The 22,172-nt window shown below is 43.6% G+C and overlaps 2 protein-coding genes across 2 annotated transcripts; both read left to right on the top strand.

The window, feature by feature from the left end:
* Window positions 1-3,440: 3,440 nt before the first annotated feature.
* SPRR4 (small proline rich protein 4) lies at window positions 3,441-3,670 on the top strand. Its single transcript, XM_036077163.1, is given in 2 exon segments — window positions 3,441-3,537; window positions 3,540-3,670. Coding segments are annotated over 2 exon segments (228 nt in total).
* A 14,872-nt stretch (window positions 3,671-18,542) lies between these two features.
* On the top strand, window positions 18,543-20,342 carry LOC118526147 (cornifin-A). Its single transcript, XM_036077161.2, has 2 exons — window positions 18,543-18,692; window positions 19,753-20,342. The coding sequence occupies exon 2, from the start codon at window positions 19,772-19,774 to the stop codon at window positions 20,039-20,041; it is 270 nt and encodes an 89-aa protein (XP_035933054.1). The 5' UTR covers window positions 18,543-18,692; window positions 19,753-19,771; the 3' UTR covers window positions 20,042-20,342.
* The last annotated feature ends 1,830 nt before the right edge of the window (window positions 20,343-22,172 follow it).

Below are 22,172 nucleotides of genomic sequence, written 5' to 3'. Positions count from 1 at the left end.
TCAGGCACTTCAGTTGACTGAAAATAGCTGTGAGGTCAGGAGCCCTGTGAGGTCAGGAGCCCAGCCTTGCATTCGACGTTAGCCACTGAGTGACCTTGGGCCGAGTGTCAGTTTCCCTTCTATAAAATGGAGATAATGTGGCTAATGGGAAAGTTGAGTGCCAGGGTTTTGGAAAGTTTGTGTTGGATGCATATAAGCTTGACTGCTCCCATCCATATTCGTGACCTAGAGGTCACAGCCTCTTCAAGGCCAGCTATGTTTGGCTGTCTACCCCAGCCACTCCTGGAGCATCCTCTGAGATGAGAGTATGATCGTTGTTATACCGCAAGTTGCATCACCAGAGAGAGTTCCCAAAACTAAGCAGGAGATGTTTATTGACCAAGCAGGAGGCCAGTGAGCAGACTGGGAAAAATGAGGAGTAAAGTTGATTCCAGAGAAGCCGTGTGGGTGCCTGAGATATGAAGGGAGGGCGTTGTCACTCCATTTGTAGGCAGCACACATACACTGATGCCTCCTAGGCGCCAGGCCCGTGAGAGTGCCTTGCCTTGTGTCCATGCCAAGTCTGTCTTTGCTGTGTGCTTCCCTTCTGGAGATCTTGCATCTAGATGAGCAGAGTGGAGTGGGAGCCTGGAAGTGAGGCATGGAGGTGGCAAAAGTGGAATGCAAAACGTGGAATCTGGAACCCAGAACCCAGAATGTTACTTTTTTTTTTTTTAGAATGTTATATTCTTAAAGTTGATAGGCTTGTGGGGAGAGGGGGCTAAGGATAAGAAATTAAGGGAAGGGCTAACCTTTAAGTGAGGCTGATCCTGAAAACTGAGCCACATATGGTAGAAAGCTCAGGAAAGATCCTGAGTCATGGCCACACCTAGCAATAGTCACTTGTCCGCCACATAGAAGCTGGTGTAGAGGAGATGAGCCCTGGGCCAGGGCCCCTGTCCCAGCTCCACCCCTGCTTGCTCCATGTTGTTGAGCAAGTCAGTTAACTCCTTTGGATCTACTTTTTCAAACTGTAAAATCAGATTTACACTACCTGACAGGATTGCCATGATAATTAAATAAGGCAAGGGTTTGAAAATGCTTTGGAAAATACTTCTAGGTATGTCTACCATTTCTCAGGCTGCCTTACACTTCCGCTCTGATAATGACAAAAATGAGTACATCAATGCCTCTTGTCAGGCTGGATCCTGAGGTTTGAGGCATTAAGTACAAAGGTAGACCAGCTTCCCAGAACAGCCCTGCCTTCTCCACCGCAGGGCCTTCGAGGCCAAGTGGGGGACCAGGGCTCCTTCCTGCCATCTAAATAGGTCCTTGAGTAAATTGCCAGATTTAACAAATAAAAATACAGCCTGCCAAGTTTAATTCAAAATTCAGATTAACAAGAAATTTTGTATTGTAAGTATGTCTTATGCAATATTTGAGATAAACTTCTACTAAAAAAAATTCTGATTAAGGAGGGTACTTGATATAATGAACACTGGGTGTTATATGCAACTGATGAATCACTAAACTCTACCTCTGAAACTACTAATACACTATATGTTAATTGATTTTAAATAAAATTTTTTAAAAATTCTGTTTACCTAAAATTCAAATTGAACTAGGTGTCCTGTATTTTACCTGGCAACCCTACCCCAGAGGCTAAATTCTACCCCACCCTCTGCCCACCACTAATACCCATAAGCAGCTGATTCCTGGTGGGCAGGTGAGGGATAGCAACACCATGATGATTAAGTTTGGGGGGGCCCATTCACATTCTTGTCCTTGTGCTCAAGGAGAAGATTCCTAGAATACATTGCAAACAGTCCCTACTGGGTTGGGAAAATCACAGGCACAGTGTAGTGGGGCAAGGGGTGGGGGGCCTCTGTGTGGAGACTTTTGACTTCTCCTTCTGATGTTTGGGTTCTCTGAATCATCCAGACCTGAGTCCCAGTCCCATTCGGCTGGCCTTCGGCTCAGGTCATGGTCCCAGCATCCTGGGATCGAGCCCCGCGTCGGGCTCCTTGCTCAGTGAGAGCCTGCTTCTCCTTCACCCTCTACCTGCTGCTCTGCCTACTTGTGCTCTGTCAAATAAATAAAAATTTTTTTAAATCTTTAAAAAAAAAAAGGAGAAACAGCATAAAGAGTGATCTCAGCAGTAGGCAGTGCTCATGGCAGTGCCAGATCTTAGCGCTCAACAAATGGCAGTAATAGCAGCAAAGGTGATGCTCAAATTTTTGCCAGAAGTGGCCCAAACCCATATTTCCTTATTTCCTCTCCTCCTCCTCTTTCTTCAATGTTTCCTACAACTCTCAGTCAGCAAACAGCACCTCCGATTTGTTCTTTTTTTTAAAGATTTTGAATCCTTGAGTTTGAGCAAACACCTTAGGTAGGTGAAGTCCGCTTAGCTAGATGGGGACCCGGAAGGCTGTAATACCTGGGGGTGTTTTCCATCAAAACAGGCCAGTAAAGCAAGTCCCTGGAGGAAGTGCAGGTGGGAGAAGTGGGTGAGGAATTCCCTGGAAGGAGGTAATCAGGGCCACGCCAGGAGCCTGAGGCAGGCAGGGAGTCTTGTAAGATTTCCAGGAGAGGATGGCCTCCTACCTGTGTTCAGCCTCCTCTCCTGGGGTCCTGCTTGAGCTTCTGGTAAGTGGGAATGGATTCCTCCTGCTGGGACCTGCTGGGCACTTCCTCCTTCTTGAACTGTCTCCAGCCGCTAGGCAAGCTCCTGTCCTATTCATGGGTAATCAGAGAAGTGACTTAAGCCTTGTGATAATTAAAGAAATGTCATGCTATTTGTTACTTAGGAAATTCAATCTCCATCCCTCACCATTGCTGAGTGTGACTAATTACCTGATTCTGGGTCTCACTCCCTGGCAAGGTGATTTTTCTCATTGAGGGGAGATATTTAGAACTGAAGCGTTTTGTAGCAATTTTGAGCTTCCTCCAAACATTTTCAACCTTTTATTAAAAAGCTGTCTTTTCGGCCCTACGAGCAAGACTTTTCATACATTGCTTTTAGGTTTACAGAAACAGGTATATTATGTATTGCATTTTACACTGTGCAGCTCCCATGCCTCACTATCATGATTACACCCGGAACATAATCACGAATTTAGAAGAGAGGAAGGCTGCTAACAAACAAAACCAGAGACACACGCTGGAGCTAGGAAGGCCTCAGAGACCTTCCCAGATCAGCATCTTCCAAATAAGAGCATGGAGGTCCAGAGAAGGCAGACTGGACATCATGATAGTGCAGCAGAAGGATGAAGGGGAGAGGATTGCAATGGGTGCATGTGAGTCAATCCATTGACCAATTTGAGGCTATTAATCACTTATCATGTCCTTGGCTGTTGTAAGGAAACATTGCTCTAGGAGTCAGAAGGGAGGGGTGGCGGACCGAGCCCTCCCCGAAGTGTCCATTGCCTGGGGTTCTTTCAGGCTCCCCTGTTCCTGCAGCAATGTCTTAGCAGCAGCAGCGGAGGCAGAGCCTGCCCCAGAAGGCCCAGCAGCAGCAGGTGAAGCAGCCCTGTCAGCCACCCCCTGTCAGATGTCAAGAAAATGTGCACCACAAACCAACAATCCACGTGCTCCACAGCCCAAGAAACAATGCCCACCCAAGGGCACAGTGATCCCCACCCAGCACAAGTGTCCCATGGCCCAGCAAGCCCCCAAGAATAAACAGAAGTAAGGGTGGACTAGGGTACCACCTGCCCGACATCCAGGCTACCAGATGGAGCCTTCTATTCCTTCCGTGCCTCTTCCCTCCAGCCCCAAGAGCTGCCTTCCTCTCCCAGCCCCTCCTGCCCAGGGACCAGTGAAGCATTGTCAGGATTTCTTCCCATTTAGCTTTGTTCAAGTCTTCATCCCACCCTGATGCTCTCCGAGGTAGATATGAGGAGGCCTCATCCTTTCCAGCTTTCAGCTTGGCCACAGCTGGGGCCCCAACCATGCCCCCAAAGCAAGGGATGTATCTGGGCTTCTTCTGGAGTTCCACTCTGACTAGTGGGGACTCCAGAGGCTGAGGCACAGCTTCTGTCTTATTGCTTCCTCCAGCTCCCCCTCCCTGCGCTTCTCTCCTTTTGCCTCCCCTAATAAATCTTTGCTTCGTGTCATTGTGTCCTACCCCAGTCTATGACCCATTCATTGATTCAGAGGGGACATTCTGGGGAAGTGAGTGTGCAAACACACATGTGCAGGGAGTACATCCTCATGGGCATTGAGGCTCTGGTAATTGATGATGGAGTCGGTCAGATCCTGACACATTTTACTTAAAGGAGAGGGAGAGAAAGCCCAGGGGCTATTTGACAAGAGTCTGGGAGACCCTTGCTAAGTAATCTTATCTACAGAAGGAAAAATGGAGGAACAGCTTAGTTCCTACCATTAGAAGCCCCCAGCCTACCTGACAAATGTGATTTTGGTCTCTTGGAAGTTGTCATTCTAAAAAGCAGAAAAAACATACATATATGATGTAAGAGTACCTCAAAGCACATCTAAGAACATGTGCAAATGAATTTTTCATGTATTTGTTTATGTGTTTTCTATTCATTTATTCATTAATTCATACTCAATCACTGAGCCATCTAATATTTAGCAAATTCTGCTATGAGTTTGGTTCTCCAATCTGCCATGCTGGTTTTTCAGAGCTCTCTCAAGACAGTCTATCCTGAGTCTCAGTCTACTCTGGATGTCATGGTCATTTTCTTACATAGGGAAAGGTAGTTGCAAGGATAGTCATGTACATAGTATGTGTAATTTTAAAATTGGCCTTGTCAGTTAGTCCAACTTTACGTGGCTTATAAAAGAAGTCCTATTTTTACAGTTGGCTTCCTCACTCTGGTGCAAGACTGATTACTTGTATTAGAAAGAAGCCGTTTTCTCCATATATAAAGAGATGAGTTGTGAAGGCAAGGCCCTGGGTGGGCAGGAACAGCCACACACGTAGCCAGAATTTCTCACTTGAGCTTTATTCTTCCCTTGGGATTTGCTCACTGAATTCTAGGGAAATAATAAATTGCTTCTTCATTGAACACACTGGACTAAAAAGGAATTAATAACCACGTTCTCCATGTCCCCTTAAAGTTGCCATCCATGGCTAATATTTCCTAATTACTTAACACTTAGTGGGTGCAGGCATTAACCAGGAAAGTCAAAGTGTGGTAAAAAGAGTTAAGATTCAGGGCGCCTGGGTGGCTCAGTTGGTTAAGCGACTGCCTTCGGCTCAGGTCATGATCCTGGAGTCCCTGGATCGAGTCCCGCATTGGGCTCCCTGCTCGGCAGGGAGTCTGCTTCTCCCTCTGACCCTACCCCCTCTCATGTACTCGCTCTCTCTCATTCTCTCTCAAATAAATAAATAAAATCTTTAAAAAAAAAAAAAAAAAAAAGAGTTAAGATTCAGAAGTGAATGTTTCTAACCCAAAGAGTTCTCTGGCAGCTCTCTGAGCCCCAGTCTTTATATCCTGAACGAACTCCTCTGTCAGGTAGGTAGACTGGTGCATCTTAGCAGACCGCTTGCCTGGCTCCTTCCTTCTAAGCTCCAGCTAGATTGTTGTGTGTGTTGGTTGTGTGGGTTTTGAATGCCATTCCCATGTCTTCCTGAAGGCTCTGGTGAGTCCTCGCACAGACACTTGGGGTCCAGGGCTAGCAGATGTGCATAGAGTAGCTAATTGGCAGGACAAGGAACGACTGAAACAAGGAGTTCCTCTGTTGCAGTCAGAGTCTCAGGTTATTAGCTCAGTGGGGAAGGAAACACATCCATGCCTTCCACACCAATGGCCAAGGACAAAGTCCTACTTCTCTGTGAATATGTGAGAACCCATTCCCTGCATAAGGAATTTTCGCCCCTCTTCTTTTTACCTTTTGGCCCCCTTCACTCATCTCCCCCCACTCCACCTTTCTCCCAGCTCTAGCAACCACCGATCTGTTCTCTGTGTCTATGAACTTGGTTTGTTTTTGTTTGTTTATTTAGATTCTACATCTAAAGAGATGATATATATATATATTTGTTTTCCTCTGACTTATTTCACTTAACATAATGTCCTCAAGATCCATCCATGTTGTTGCAAATGGCAGGATTTCTTTCTTTTTCATGGCTGAATAATATTCTACTAAGTGTGTATACCACAATTTCTTTATCCATTCATCTATCAGTGGACACTCAGGTTATTTCCATATTTTGTAAATTGTAAATAATGTAAATTAATTGTAAATAATGTTGCCATGAACATGGGGGTGCACATTTCTTTTCAAGTTAGTGTTTTCATTTTCTTTTGATAAATACCTAGAAGTGGAATTGCTGGATCATATGGTAGTTCTATTTTTAATTTTTTTGAGGAAATCCCATACTATTTTCCATACTGGCTGCACCAATTTACATTCCCACCAACTGGGCGCAAATGTTTCCTTTTCTTTACATACTTGCCAACACTACTTCTTGTCTTTTCGATAATAACTCTTCTAACAGGTATGAGGTGACATCTCATTGTGGTTTCATTTGCATGTCCTGATGATTAATAATGTTGAGCATCTTTTCATGTGCCTGTTGGCTATCTGGATGTCTTCTTTGGAAAAATATCTATTCTGATCTTCCCATTTTGTAATCAAATTGTTTTTGCTATTGCTTCTTTTTATATTTTGGATATTACCCCCTTATCAGATATATGATTTATAAATATTCTCTCCTATTCAGTAGGTTTCCTTTTTGTTTTGTTGATGGCTTCCATTGTTCTGCTGATGCTTTTTAGTTTAATGTAGCCTCACTCATTTATTTTTGCCTTTGTTGCCTATGCTTTTGGTGTCAGGTTTAAAAAATTATTGCCAACAGCAATGTCAAGGAGCTTACTGCCCATGTTTTCTTCTAAGAGTTTTATGATTTCAGGTCTTACATTAAGTCCTTAATTCATTTTGAGTTAATTTTGTGTATGGTGTAAGATCGTGGTTGAGTTTCATTCTTTTGCATGTGGCTGTCCAGTTTTTCCAGCACCATTTGTTGAAGAGATTGTCCTTTCCCCATTATATATTCTTTCCTCCTTGTTGTAAATTAATTGACCATAGATGCATGGATTGTTTTTGTGCTCCCTATTCTTTTCCATTGATTTATGTGTCTGTTTTTATGCCAGTACAATACTGTTTGATTACTACAGATTTGTAATATAATTTGCAATCAGAAAGTGTGATGCCTCTAGCTGTGTTCTTCTTTCTTAAGATTGCTTTGGCTACTGGAGGTCTTTGTGATTCCATACAATTTTAAGATATTTTTTAATGTAATTCCACCCATCAGAGACTCACAAAGTAACAAAATCTTATATCGAAATATATTTTTTAAAGATTTTATTTATCTATTTGACAGAGAGAGACACAGCAAGAGAGGAAACACAAGCAGGGGGAGTGGGAGAGGGAGAAGCAGGCTTCCCACGGAGCAGGGAGTCCCATGCGGAGCTCAATCCCAGGACCCTGGGATCATGACCTGAGCCAAAGGCAGACGCTTAATGACTGAGCCACCCAGGCACCCTTATATCAAAATCTTATATCAAAATCTCTTTCATATATGTGGTGAAAGAAGGATGATTTGTTTATTTCTGGTTCCTCTTCATTTAAAGTAATATAATAACAAAAGGGACATTATGCATCATTTGGTTCAACTTGTTCATTGACCAAAGAGAAAATTTAAGGGTGCTCAATAATTCCTATAAAAAGTTTAAAAACTACTGGATTACTCCAAAATTCCCCTACAAGACCCAAAACATACCACAATTCTGCACCACTGAAGAATTCACTTTCCCCAAAAATAACATTCAATTTTGACACCTATGTTTTCTGGTTCGTGCTATTCCTTCTGCCTAAAAGGAATGGCTCCACTCTGCTATCTAGGACACCCTCTTAGTTTTAAAGGTCTAGTTCAAACATTCCTATGGAACCTCATTTAACATTTTAGAAAGAACTGATACCTTCTATAAGCTCTCATGACAACTTTGTACAAGTTTCTATTAGTAATACAATTATTGTAATTATTTTATGAATAATGCATATAATTATTTTTTGCATTATAGTTCACTTTTATGTGTTTATTTCCCCTATTAAATTATGAGCCTTTGAAGTCTGTGGGTATTACTGATCTTATACCCCCAACTTCTGCTTCTGAGTGGACTGAGATAGCTTGTAGCAAATCAGTAGTCTAGTGCAAATCTAGAATAAATTAATAAATTATCTGAATTCAGATGAAGACCTTAAGACCCCAGAGGAAGGAGAACTTCAGAGGTGAGCTGAAAAAAGTATACCCTGGCATCATTTGTAGATTCTGGGCATGAGGAGAACAATGAAAACTTGGGTTTTCCACTGTGGCAGACTCTTGCTGGGGGACAGAGAAACCCAAGAGTCGGCGGATGCTTTCTGGGACTTCAAGCAAGTGACTGCTTTTTTTCCACTCTTAAAATTTAGTGAATTCTTGGAACGTTCAGGTCAGGACACTAAAATCCTAAATAGAAAGTCTCTGAAAAGCAGAGTAGAATTCTTAGTAGGTTTATGAGACAATGATTGGCCTTTGTGACCTGCTGGGGAGACAGGCCCTGGGAAATACACCAGATTGACAGAACTGTTAAAACCACAGGAAAATCTAATCTGTTATGATAGAAGTTAGAATAGTGGTTATCCCTGGTGAGAGCACTGACTGGAGGGGGCATGATGGAGGTTTCCGGGTTTCCAGAAATGTTCTGTCTCATGAGTAGTGGTGACATGGGTGCATAGCTATATAAAAAATTCACTGAGCTGTACTTATGATTTGTGCTTTTTTTTAACCTCAATGAAAATAGAGACAACATTTTACAGTATATACGTGTATTAAATCACCATATTGTGCCCCTTAAACTTATACAATGTCATATGACAATTGTATCTCAATAAAGCTAGGGGTAACAAAGAAACCAAAACAATAGCATCAATTAACTAAATTTTCTGAATGATATATGAGACCTTTATACTAAAAGTATAAAACATTATTGAGAGAAACTAAAGAACTAACAAATGCAGATATGTGTCATACTCATGTATTGAATATGGGTCTAATACAGTCACACAGACACAATCATCTGACTCATTACAAAAAAACAAAACAAAAAACAAAACAAAAAAAACAATAGCATTTACAAACAAATGAGAAAAGAATGTTTTTTTTCAATAAATTGTGATGTGTCAAATGGGCTTTCATATGAAACAGGTACATCTTAACTCTCATCTTGGGCATCCACAAAAATAATTCCTGATAAATTATAGATATGAATTTAAAAAGTAAAACAACATAGGATTTCAGAAGAAAGCACAGAAGTAAGTTTTACTGACCTTGGAGTAGGCAAAGATTTCCTAAATAACACATAAGTGTTATGTAGAAAAAAAAAAATTAGTAAGTTTGACTACATTAAAATAAGAACCCTATTCAACAAAAGATACTATTAAAAGACACAAAGACACAGACTGGGAGAATTTTACACACACACACACATATGCATGAGTGTATATTATATAAATGCTTATGTATAATATGTACATGAAACAGAGCACACAAAGAACTCCTAAAATCAATAAAAACTACAAACAACCTACTGGGAAAATGGGCAAAAATTTGAACAAGTGATTCATGAAAGAGAATGTCCAAATGATCAATAAACATATAAAAAGTTGCTGAGATATTCAAGTTAGATACAGCTACACAATACAGTATCTTGGCAAAAATTAAAAACAGAAAATGCCAGGTGTAGGAGAAGGTATGGGTAAATAGCAGCTCCCCTGCACTGCTGATGGGGGTGTAAATTGGAGCCACTTTGGAAAATTATTGGACAGTGTTTTCTGAAGTTGAATAAATGCACCACTATCCTAACAAGTTCACTCTTTAATGTATATACAAAAGAAATTCATACATTTGATTATAAAACGTATAGATGAAGATGTTCATAGTAGCAGGACTCATGATAACCTCCAGTTGAAAATATCCTAAATATTAATTACAGAAGTATGGATCAATTAATTGTGGTATATTCATACAATGAGACACTACATGGCAATGAAATTGGACACACACTACATAACGTAGATGAGTCTCACAAACACATCCCTGTGGGAAAGAAAGCAGACAGTAAGAACATACAGAATGACCCCATTGATGTATGGTCAGAAAACTGGCAGGTGAGATGAGGAAGCTCTCGGGACACGGTCACATTCTGCATCTCTCTCTGAGTGCTAGACAGATGGGTGTGGTCACTTTGTGAAAATTCATTGAGCTATGCGCATTTTCCTATATAATATTGTACTTCCAAATTTTTTTAAAGTGAATTTAAAAAGTACTCAGACAATGTTTCTATCCTGACTGACTTGTCAAACGATGACTTTTCTCACTGTCTGTACATACTTCACTTATTTCCCACCCCATTCTGTCTTCAAACCCCATCCACACCAAATCAATGAGATTGAAATAACATTTCTGCTCTTCTGAGGAAAGGAAAGTATACTTAGAAAATCTTTAAATGTGGCAGTAGGGGAGGAAGCTCACCACCCTCTCCTCCCTCTATTCCAACTTCTCATCATTCCATTTGCCCAGAAAATTCTCTCCACCCCAGAACAATGCCCCCTCTGATCCCCCAAATATGCCTCTTTGACATAAGAATTATTTTGAGCTGAAGACAATTAGGAAACAGCAAACACAGAAAAATCTCCCATTTTCTGCTAGAGGCAGACTATAAATTCTCCTTCTGCTGGAGACAGACTCCAACCAGACCAGAGATGGCATCAGAGGAATCTGCAAACAAACCTTCCTCTTTAGTTCCCTCCCATATATTTACCTTCCCACAATTTGGTGCCTTGGGAAGCCTATCCTGTCATTTCTCTACAAATGTATTGTTCTTTGTTGAAGAAGCTATACAAGCCACAGTCCTGGGCTTATATGGCTTACTCTTTGTCTTAGGTTTCTCCCTGGAGATATGCACTGTACACATTAAAAGCTGTTGGTTTTTTTTTTTTTTTATCTTGTTAATCTTTCCTTTTATTTTTTAAAGGGTATAAGCTAAAAACCTAAGATGGCTAGAGGTACAGGTTTCCCCTACTCTCCAAAAGTAGAGCATTCCTGTGAAAACCTTGGTAAACTAAAAGGGCATGAAGCAAAGAAGCAATGGCCATTAATTTAATATGGGAAATTTTTTTAGCATTACCAACCCAAAAAACAACCATTCTTAGGGTTTTCTGATACCTTAGGACACATCTTGCTAAAGGATGCATAAACTAAATGGAGATGAAGCACAGGTGCCTATGGACACAGTTGTGCAAGAACTTTAATTTCCCACAAGGATTTTCCACAAGAAAATTACGGAATGTTCTGAGTCACTGCACATGAGTTGCCAATAGTCAATGTACTACAGATCCTGGTGGCTGGATGCTGAGACACTGAGTGCATCCCTGGGCAATGAGCTTGGCAGAGCTACTCAAAGAGCACTCTGCCTCTATAAGGGCTCACTGCAAAACAAAACCTTAACAGTTTTTACTTTTTGCCCTTTTTTCATAAACATGACAATTTCTTCATATTTCTTTTGGTTAGTAAAAATGGAGATTAATGTAGGTCTTTGGTTTAAAAAAATGGTATAATGCAAACTTTTGAAAAGTGAGGAATACCTGTAGTTTGCCTCTGTCCTACACCAGTAAAAATTCTCCATACCATGTGCACGATGGTGTCCAGGCAGGTGACATGGGACAATATACTGACTCCAAGCCACTGGCTCTAGGACCTGCCCGCCCAAGCCAGCCAGAGATTGTGCTATGTGCATTTTCCTACACAGGATTAGGGTCAAGCGCCTAAAACAAAACCTTTGATGATTCTTTGGAGAGAGAGTTGGGTTCAAGAGTGTGTGGAAGTACTTAGCCTTCCTTGGATGGGGCTTAATTGCTTCCCAAGGCTCCCGATGTCCTCAGGTTAAATACCCACATCCATCAGCATCTAGTTGCATCAACATCAATATGTACCCAGCACCCACTTCACCTCCTTTCCACAAGGAGGAGTTCAGGGCACTGGAGCTGTCTGGTTTCAGGGAATAAGAGTTCAGCCATTCTGTTAGAGCAGTGATTTTCAACCCTGATAGTGTCTGAGGACTTGCTAAAAATCCACTGGTTAGAACTAAGGGGAGCCCAGATAGGGATATTTTTTTTAAAAAATACCAGATGATGTCCATTGCAATCAAGGGAGAAAAGCCATTGGGTCGAGAACCTGGTGTTCCTCCAGTTATTTGATCATAAAACCACCTGATGGACACTTTAGAAATACAGATCCCCCGGCCTTCCCTTGTTATTTCTATGTCATTAGGATAAAAAAGTGATAGTGGTACTTTTAAGAAGCATGATTCTTATGCTTAGGTCAGTTGGGGAAACACCCTTCACTGATGGTATTGGGTCCCAGAAGCTCACAGCCAGAAGGCTGTTTATTCCCCACCAGACTTCATAAAGGATGGGACTTCATACTTGACATTGGTTGTGATTCAGAAAATATGTGTTAGATAAATGACTAACTGACAACTTCACAGACCAAGAAAATTATAGTATGTTCTGAATCACTGGAGATGAGTTTCCAATAGTCAATTTACTTCAGACTTTAGGGGAAAGAAACACACGTGATAGCTAGTATCCATCTACTATATTCTAGTCACTATAGGAGTTGCTTTGCATATGTAATCTCATTTAATAACAGCTCTGGAAGCAAATATTATCATTCCTAACTTATAGGTAAGATCAACTGAGATTCATAAAGGCCTCAGTGCTGGGTTTGCATCTTGTCCCTGCCACCTATTTGCCATGTAAACTTGGCAGGTGACTTATTCTTTGTGCTTTAGCTTCCACATCTGTAGAATGGGTTCAATGACCTGGTCTTAGCACTGTTACTTTAAGGATTAGTGTCAAGTGCCTAAAACAAAACTCTGTAGGTACCAATCAAATCAAAGCTATTATTATTAAGAAACTTTCCCAATATCATCCACACATACCTAGTAAGGAGCAGAGTCAGAATTTGAATCCAGAATTTTTATTTCCAAACCTGTGATCTGCAGATATAGATCTTCATATATATATGCTGCAAACTGGAGGTGCTTGTTTTCAGAAGTGGACAAAGCAGGCACAGCTGAACAAACAAAAGAGGGGACCAGCAACTACAAACAACCATCACCTCCAATGGGTTTTGAACTCTGTGTAGAAAATGTTAAGCCATGAGGTTGTCATTGTTCCCCTTCAACAACCCAAGGGGCAATGAGTGATGGTCAGGCAGCACACCTAGGACATCAGTCTGAACCATCCAAGATTCCATTTTAAAACTTGATACCCTCAACAAGAAAATATATCTGTGTCTTTGATCATCCATACCCAGAGAAACTCTATCTCAAATGGACAATAGATGGGCAATTGATCAATTCAGCTGTGTGAGAACATCAGGTCCCAGTCAGTGTTTGTCCTGAGAGTAGCTTATAGAATGACCAACTAGTGTTGAAAAACCATATGGCAGAGTTGTTAAGGGACTATATCCTGGCACTTCCTACCTTTTGTTCTCTGGGAGAGTTTCCTAATGTTTTTCTGCCTCAATTTCCTTGTCTAAGGAATACTTAGGTTATTGCATAATCTCCAACATCTTTAGCCAACCCCTGCACCCCAGCTCATATAATGCATGGACTGTGCAATCGGACAACATGTACACTTGAAAGTTTAGTGGAAAAAATAAAGGGGAGATAAGGCAATTGGAAAGCCCTAGCATGGTGCTCCACTGGCAAGAGGCGCCCAGCACCTGGGTCCTCACACACATACAGACACATACACACACACAGAGCAGAAAAAGGGAAACACACAGACAACAGGAAGAAGTTTCATTTGATTTCTAGTGGAAGGAAAGGAAAGAATGATACAAATTAGCAGGCCCTTTTTTTAGTCCATTCATCCTAAGAGTGTTTGAAGCACCATTTCATTTCAACCTTATAACACTCTTGTGAAGTACACATTAACATTCTCATTTTTAAAAAATATTTTATTTATTTATTTGACAGAGAGAGAGAGAGAGAGATCACAAGGTGGGTGGGGCAGAGGGAAAGGGAGAAGCAGGCTTCCAGCCGAGCAGGAAGCCTGATGTGGGGCTCAATCCCTGGACCCTGGGATTATGACCTGAGCCGAAGGCAGATGCTTAACCTACTGAGCCACCCAGGCACCCCAACATTCCCATTTTAAAGATGGGAACATCGTGGAATGCCTGGGTGGCTCAGTCAGTTAAGTGTCTGCCTTTGATTCAGGTCACAATCCCAGGGTCTGGGATTGAGTTCCGCATCAGACTCCTTGCTCAGCAGGAAGCCTTCTTCTCCCTTGGCCTGCTGCTCCCCCTGCTTGTGTGCTCTCTCCCTCTCTCTCTGACAAACAAATAAATAAAATCTTATTAAAAAAAAAAAAAAGATGGGAATATCAAAAGGCAAAAAGTTTAGATATCAAGCTCAAAGTCATCCTGCTATGAAGAGGGTAACAAAGCTTTGAAACAGCTGGGCTTGACACTAATCCTAGGTCCTTTCTTTTCTACTTGCCTCAAGCAAGAAAAGCCAGATTTAACTTTTTATTCCTCCACTGAGGCACTGAGAGGGGAAGAGAGGGATGGCTGAGGGGGTTATGCTCTGCTCCTAGAGAGACAGTGGGATGGAGAGGCAATTGGTCATCCCAGGCTGTGGTCTGATTCTTCTGCTAAACCAGCTGTGAGGCCTGGGGTGAGTCTCCTCCCTCCCCAGATGTCCTTTCCCCCCTCTGGGACCAGGACCTGGACAAGGGTAGAGGCTCTCCAGTGCTAGGACTACGGTCCCTCTCCACCTTGGCATCCATCTCTGCAAACTTCACATCTCCTGCCTGTAGTACTCAAGGATTCAAGAGGCTTCAAAATGCCTGGTATCTGGCATCTCTTCCCCCCATTTCCTCCTCTTTTTTCAGATGGAGGGACCCATATGCTATGGAGACTTCTTTAAAATCATCATAGCCCGAAATGAGCCACCACTCTTGGGTCCCTAGCTCCTTAAGGTGACTGGGGGAGGGTCTCTTACTATTGCTTGCTTCAAGGTGTTAGCATGTTTTAAACATGGCCCTCATGATAAAATGACTAGAATTCGAATTCTGCATGACATTCTCTGCATGCTCTGGGTCTTGGGGAAGCACAGGAGGGAGTGATGTAAGCAGGGAAGGGCCTGATCACTGAAGAGCTCAGGGCTGCAACCTTCCCCACTCTGCAAATGCATGGTGAGCCAGAGGCACACACTGAACTAAAGGACCGCCTTGCAGCTAGTCCAGAAGGGAGCCAGATTTTAACATGTGAACAGCAGCAACCCCTGTGTGCTAAGGAGGGGCTCCTATGAAATCATGGGAGATGTACTTCCCATTGTAAGCAACCCTGTTACCCCCTTTCTTTTTTTTTCTTTTTTTTTTTAAAGATTTATTTATTTGAGAGAGAGAGAATGAGAGAGAGAGAGCACATGAGAGAGGGGAGGGTCAGAGGGAGAAGCAGACTCCCCGCTGAGCAGGGAGCCCGATGCGGGATTCGATCCCGGGACTCCAGAATCATGACCCGAGCCGAAGGCAGTCGCTTAACCAACTGAGCCACCTAGGCGCCCCACCCCCTTTCTTTATGTAGGACATTTGTGGGGCCAGATTCACCCACTAACCCACACTGATAGTGAAAAGGAGCTTCTCTGAAAAGGGAGAACCAACCACTGAGTGAGCCTCAGATGAACAAACAGGGAGAATAATGTTGGGAGTCATGGAAAGTTCCAGAGGCCAGAGCCAGAGCAGCACTGGGTGGAGCCAAGGGAGCACAGGTTGAGGAAGGCAGGAGATTCCAGCCCAGGGCAGGGTATCAGGTGACAGGGAAATTCCTTTGCACCTAGGGCCAAGGCCCGGGGAGGGCACAGGGTACTCCAGCTGCAGAGCTGGGTTCAGATCCTCCAGAGCCTGAGACAAGCTGGGTGACCATACAGGACAGAGAAGCAGCTAAGATCCTCCAGCTAAGAATCCCACCAGGTAGAGCAGCAGGTTCTGCCTGGAGCTCCTTCTGTTAGGGGCTCCTGAGAGCAGGTTCAGGCGAAGAGAGGGACCTAGCCCAAGCTTGGAAGAGAGGCAGAGTGAAATGAGAAGCTTGGAGCTCAACCATGGTCATGGCACTGGTACCAGCCCAGAGGGAGATGGTCACTAGCTAGACTGACAGTGAACAGATGCGTGGGGAAGGCAGTGCCATCTGTCCTTTTGCTGAGCCCTTCCTCTTCTTCCCAGCTGAACCCCAAAGATGGGGAACTCTGGGCCTCTCTTTACAAATAATGCCATTCATTCATTCATTCATTCATCCATCATCCATTCAGTCAGTCAATCATTCTATAATTAATTGCCAGCTTGCTGAGCAACTACTACCCACCAGGCACCGTGTGAGGATGAAGATGCACTAATGGCCATAAAGACTGAGGCTGATCCAGGACGTCAAGTTCACAAGAGGTGACCCAGCTGAAGTCAGCAGATGCTCCACAAACATTTAGGTGTATGTTTGGGGGCAGGGGAGGGGAATGAGGAGGAGGAGCTATCCACACACCTGGGTTCTAAACATGATTTGGATTTTCCAAAGGCCACACCTAGTAACAGATGTGTTTTGAGGACAGCGCTGAACCAGTGAATTCAGTTTCATGTTATGTTGATCACAGGAAGTTACTGGTGTAAAGACTGAGGGGATCCCTGTTCTTATGTTCCCAGGAAAGAAAAGCCTGTGGCAAGGAGAATCTTGAGGATCTGACCATCAAGGAGGGAAGACATACCTGGGCAGGAGCTCAGAGGCTGCTCATCTCCTGCCAACCTCAGTGTCATTACTAGTCAAGGTACCCAGAATCTGTCACTGTGCCATCCTGGGCCCTCCTCCAAAGTGAAAGCAACTCTAGCTCAAAACAGGCATTTTAGCCTTTCCCTTCCTCTCTCAGACCCTGGTTCACTGAGGGATGATATGCTGAATGAGTCCCTTATTTCCACCTATGCTAATTCATGCCCCTCCTATTTTCAGCAGAGCTAGAAATACCTACTGTTAATAATAGGGCCACTTCAAACATTAAGCAGCTTTATTCCTACCTAAGAGGATTCATCTTAACAAAGATTAAGGTTTTACCCAAAAGGGAAGGCTCTTTTTTTCTTCTTACTTTGCCCATCACACAAAGCTCTCCCAGAACTGAGTGGACCCAGCTGCAAGCCAGGAAGTCTGAGTTCCCCTTTCCACCTGTCATTATTTTCCTGCCTTGGCTTGATTTCCTCTATAGGCATTAGGACTAGGGAGGGGTTAAAAAAGAACATAGGCTTTTGCTGTAGACTTCATTTTTCTTCATGGGGATTGTTGTTTGACCTTGAGGGAGTTATTTCACCTCTTATAGCCTCAAATCCCTCAGCCATCACTTGAAGGCTGGACTGAGGCTCTCTGAGAGTCATTAAACTAGTGACTCTAAAGTAGGATATGTCTCTGATGCTAGGTAGTTCCCAGTCTGCTGAGGGAAGTGGCCTTCACACTTGGATAGCTCCCCAAATGAAACATGCCTGGCATATACTAGGGTATCTGTTAATATTTGTTGAATGAATATGGAAACAAATATCACCATGGGAGTGCTGTTGTTTTGAGCAGGCACAGCTCTGATGCTGAGAGAGCCCCCAGGAGATACAGAGCCAAGAGAGGAGGAAAACACTGCAGCCAACAAGACCTCCGGGTGTCAGGGCTGGGACTGGAAGTGGGCAAGGAAGGGTTGGGGGTGAGCTCATCCCAGGGCTCCGTGGATGGGCTTGGGCTAGAGGCTGAAATAGTTAGAAAAGGCTTCCAGGTTTCGGGTGGTGTGTGGGTGGTATACAGCTGGGTTAGGAAGGAAGGGCCAGGGCCAGAAGGCTGGGTGGAGTGGAGGGAAAAGGTATCCCAGAAGAGGAATTAGCCCTTGAAAATTTCTGAAGTAGGAGAGGGGCGAAGGTGTGGTTGGTGAAGGCAAAGCAGGTTTACCCAGATTAGCAACCAGTCAGGGAGGGGTGGGGTTGGGGGGATAATTAAGTAATCTGAATGTGTATAGTTCAGTGGAGTTAGGAGAAAGATGGAGGAAATGGATTTGATCCCCAGACAAGGAGTCTGTAATCAGTCAATCGACGACCTCTAGCATCTACCTTTATAAGGCAGGCAACAGGTGCCCGCCTCAGGTCCTCTGACACCTCTCCCACTTGTTCATGTGCCCAAATGTATTCTAACCCACAAAACAGGAGGAACAATCCCCTCAAGAGAAGAGAGAGCAAGAAGGTAGCAAGGCCACACAAAGGACTCAGATCTTCCTCCTAGGTTAACTCCTTAAACCCTCCTGGAAGCCTGTGGCTCACCCCTCCCCCAACACAAGCCCTATGCCTGGGTCTAAGGGGGAGGGTGGCACTGGGAATTAGGCATCGGTGACATCATTGTCACACAGCCAGTGCCAAAAAATATCAAGTGGGTGGTTTTCATCACAAAAGCTGATCCAACTGGTAATTGAGGGGAGTAGGGTGAATCATGTTTGACAGGTAAGGAATGAAAACAGAGGGGGCCTGAGGTGATTCTGTTTCCTTGAGGCAGGGCTCATTCATCCTATAAAAAGCCAGCTGGCTGCTGACTTCACATCAGACCAGAGCAACCAGACACCCCATTCTCTGTGTACCAGGTAAGTCTCTGATTGGAACCAATTTGAAATTCATGTTTACTTTTTTTATTATTGGAAACTGGACAAAGGCAAACATGTATAAGAGGGCTGATAAGGATATTAATTAGAGAGAGAATACTGGTCATTTTAGACTAAAGCACAGTTTGGGTGTGAAGGGAATTAGGGACAGGTAAGTCTGCCACTTTGGTGAACAGCCGTGAGACTGGGGGTAGGCAGGGGGCAGGTTTGTGCAAGTGCTGACAGTAAGTTAGCATGATTGTGACTAGGACTCTCAGGCCCAGGCACTTTCAACAACACTACTATTTTCTCTGTTTATGACACTTATAAAAATGTTAATTCATGAGGTGGGCCTCTACTACGCATTTGTTATATTTCAGGCACCATGCTAGGTACTTTGGGTAAATCAGACCGTTATGGAACTCATTCAGCAAGCTCACAGCCTAGGAGGGAAGATAATGCATGCTCATACATAGAGAAAATGCAAAGCACATAATGATTGGCATGGGAACAGAGGGACAGGGAAGGGCTGTTTGGGGGAGCCATGCTCAGTATCTCCTGGTGATAGCGCAAGATGTGAGCTACAGTGGAGGCATATTTGGACAAGCAGAAATGGGAAGGAGAGCATTTCAGAGCACACTGTATTAGCAAAGGCAGAGTAAGGTCACAGGAGCTGAGACTCAGAGAGGCATTTTGTAAGTCACAGGCGTGCTGCATGGTCCTATGGGTGGGCAGACTGCAGTTGTTTCTATAATGTCACTTTCCAAAAGACTTCAGTGTGGTCCTGGGTACTTGTCAATGAGGGATATGACATGTCTGGGGAAGAAAGTTTTGCTGGAGAATGAACCCCACTGAAATGGAGCAGAACAAATTGACTTTAACTCCTCCTCTTGAAAGGGCCCAGAAATTATCAAAGCATATTTTACTCTCAAGTTTGTGGGGGGTGGTCAGCCAGAGGAGATGAGGGGCTGTTTCTTCTAACAGGGCCTGTAAAGAAACATTTGGCATTGAATATGGCTTCTATCCTAGATAATCCCTGTTTAATCATCTGTTCTTTGTGTAGGTCCAGCCTCCTGTGAAGCATGAGTTCCCACCAGCAGAAGCAGCCCTGCACCGCTCCCCCCCAGCCTCAGCAGCAGCAGGTGAAACAGCCCTGCCAACCTCCACCCCAGGAACAATGTGACCCCAAAACCAAGGAGCCATGCCACCCCAAGGCTCCAGAGCCCTGCCACCCCAAGGCTCCAGAGCCCTGCCACCCCAAGGCTCCAGAGCCCTGCCACCCCAAGGTTCCTGAGCCATGTCTCCCAACGGTCACTCCAGCGCCAGCTCAGCAGAAGACCAAGCAGAAGTAATGGGGTCCACAGCCAAGCAAGCCCTTGGGGAGCCAACCATCGGATGCTGAATCCCCTCTCCCATTCTGCTTCTGTGTCTTACTTACAATTAGCATGCTGTCACCCTGAGTCATACCTTCCCTCTTTGCACCCTCTACAAGATTTCCCTCACATTACTCTAGAGGGCTCCGAGCCTCTGAATGATGCTGAGAGTCTCACTGGCTGAGCTACTCTTTTAACTGCTCAGGGCTCATCTAAAGAGGGGCCTGGGGATCAAGTGGATCTTTCCTGCCTTCTCCCCATTAAACCACTTTTAACTCCACAGCTGGCTGTGCTTGTCATTGGCTGACTCAACTTTCTCGTTGTTCTCTCATCATGAAGCAGCAAAGGGCCTGGCATAGGCACTGAGAGCATGGGTGTGTGTGTGTGTGTGTGTGTGTGTGTGTGTGTGTGTGTGTGTGTTCGTGGGCTGGCAATGGGTCAAGGCTACCCAGAGCCCATTACTTTGGGCAGCCTTAGCTAGAGCAGAGCTTCTTTTGCACCTGAGTGAGTTCTATGAGTGTAGATGGTACATGTTTCAAGCCATCTCTGACTCAATCTTGGCCCCCAAGTTGCCCTTTTTCTGTTTGGTTTATTTCTTTATTATTATTTTTTTATTCCAAAGAAATAGTGCTCGTAAAAATTCCAACATGATTATTCATGCATCCTCCTTTGCTGATGTCCCAACACATGGAGCCAAACCCTGAATCACTCATATCACAGACACACATACACAGACTTCTGCACACACTGACACCCCAAATCACATGACACACACACATACATGCTGATTTGATCACCCTAGTCTGTCTTTATCTTTCACTGAGACCCCTATGCTATGGCAGGACAAAGGAAAGTAGAATCCACAGTGCCTGCCTAGGAGAAGCCTAAGGGGGTGATCCTCACCCCTTTCCATATCAATAGACATTCATGCAAATATGCACTGATACCAAAGCACACACACACCTCTCCCTGCTCACTTGTGCCTCCCCTTCCCCTCAGCCCCCCTCCCCACATATACAGGGTACCTCTCCAAAGAGACCATAAAAGTAAATTCATCAAAGAAGAAAAAGGAAAGTTTAGGGAGGTTTCAGAAGGAAAACTGTTTAATGCAAATAAGACAGTCAGCCTGAAATTAAGGGAAAGCAGGTCATCACCAGGTAAAATGTTAGGGTGAAAGGACACTTGAAAACACCTAGCAAGCCCATTCAGCTTCAAGATAAAACTGATATCCTTCCCCAGAAAGGGAACGATAATTCATCAAGACCACCCAGAAATCACATTTCTGAGTCATATCCAGGGTTCAGCTCTTCAGATTCCCACCATCGGCTCTCTCCCTATAGCCACGTCTTCTTGACTTTGCTGGTGACCAGCAAAAAGTCTAGAGGCTGAGAGATCAACAGAATTTCCAGTGGGGCTGCAGTGGTCACTGGGGAATGAATCCTACTTATAAAATAACATCAAGCAGATGTGAGGAAGGCAACAGGTATCAGGTGACAGGTGTGTTGCCCATCATCTGCCTCATACCTGTATGATGCACAAGCACTCCAGATATGTCTGGAAAGAACTCCAGAGAAATTTGGAGACTATAAGACAAAAATTATCCAGCAAACTTTGCAAGTTGATGAGTAATCATCAGACTGGGAGGAGAGAATGATGTCACCTGGGTATGCAAGGTTTGTGCATGTCCAGGGGATTTCAAATTGCTGCTTGTTGGCATGATGGGTAATGTCAGCAATAACTCTAGGGGCAGTCACCATTACAGGGGCAGGTCGTGACTGGGGACACTGGTTGGTGACACACAGCTGTTAGGGGCATAAAGTCAAGAAATGATCTTAATAAAAATCCTTACACACCTGCATGCCTTCTGAATTCCACTGGGAAATACGCATTCAGACACACAATGATTTATTTATAAGAGTATCATCACTTCAACATTATATATAATAGTGAAAAAATTTAGGAGGGAAACAACATAAATTCTCCCAAAGAGAAAGTTGATTGAACAAATCATTTTATATCTGTCATGAAATATAATATGTTCATAAAATAATATTTAGTCATATGGAAAAATGTTCAGACATTTTCAAGATCATGTAAAATATGGCATGTG

This window comes from Halichoerus grypus, chromosome 5 (assembly GCF_964656455.1).
Source record: "Halichoerus grypus chromosome 5, mHalGry1.hap1.1, whole genome shotgun sequence".
Classification (NCBI taxonomy): Eukaryota; Metazoa; Chordata; class Mammalia; order Carnivora; family Phocidae; genus Halichoerus; species Halichoerus grypus.
This window is presented reverse-complemented; position numbering and strand designations above follow the sequence as displayed.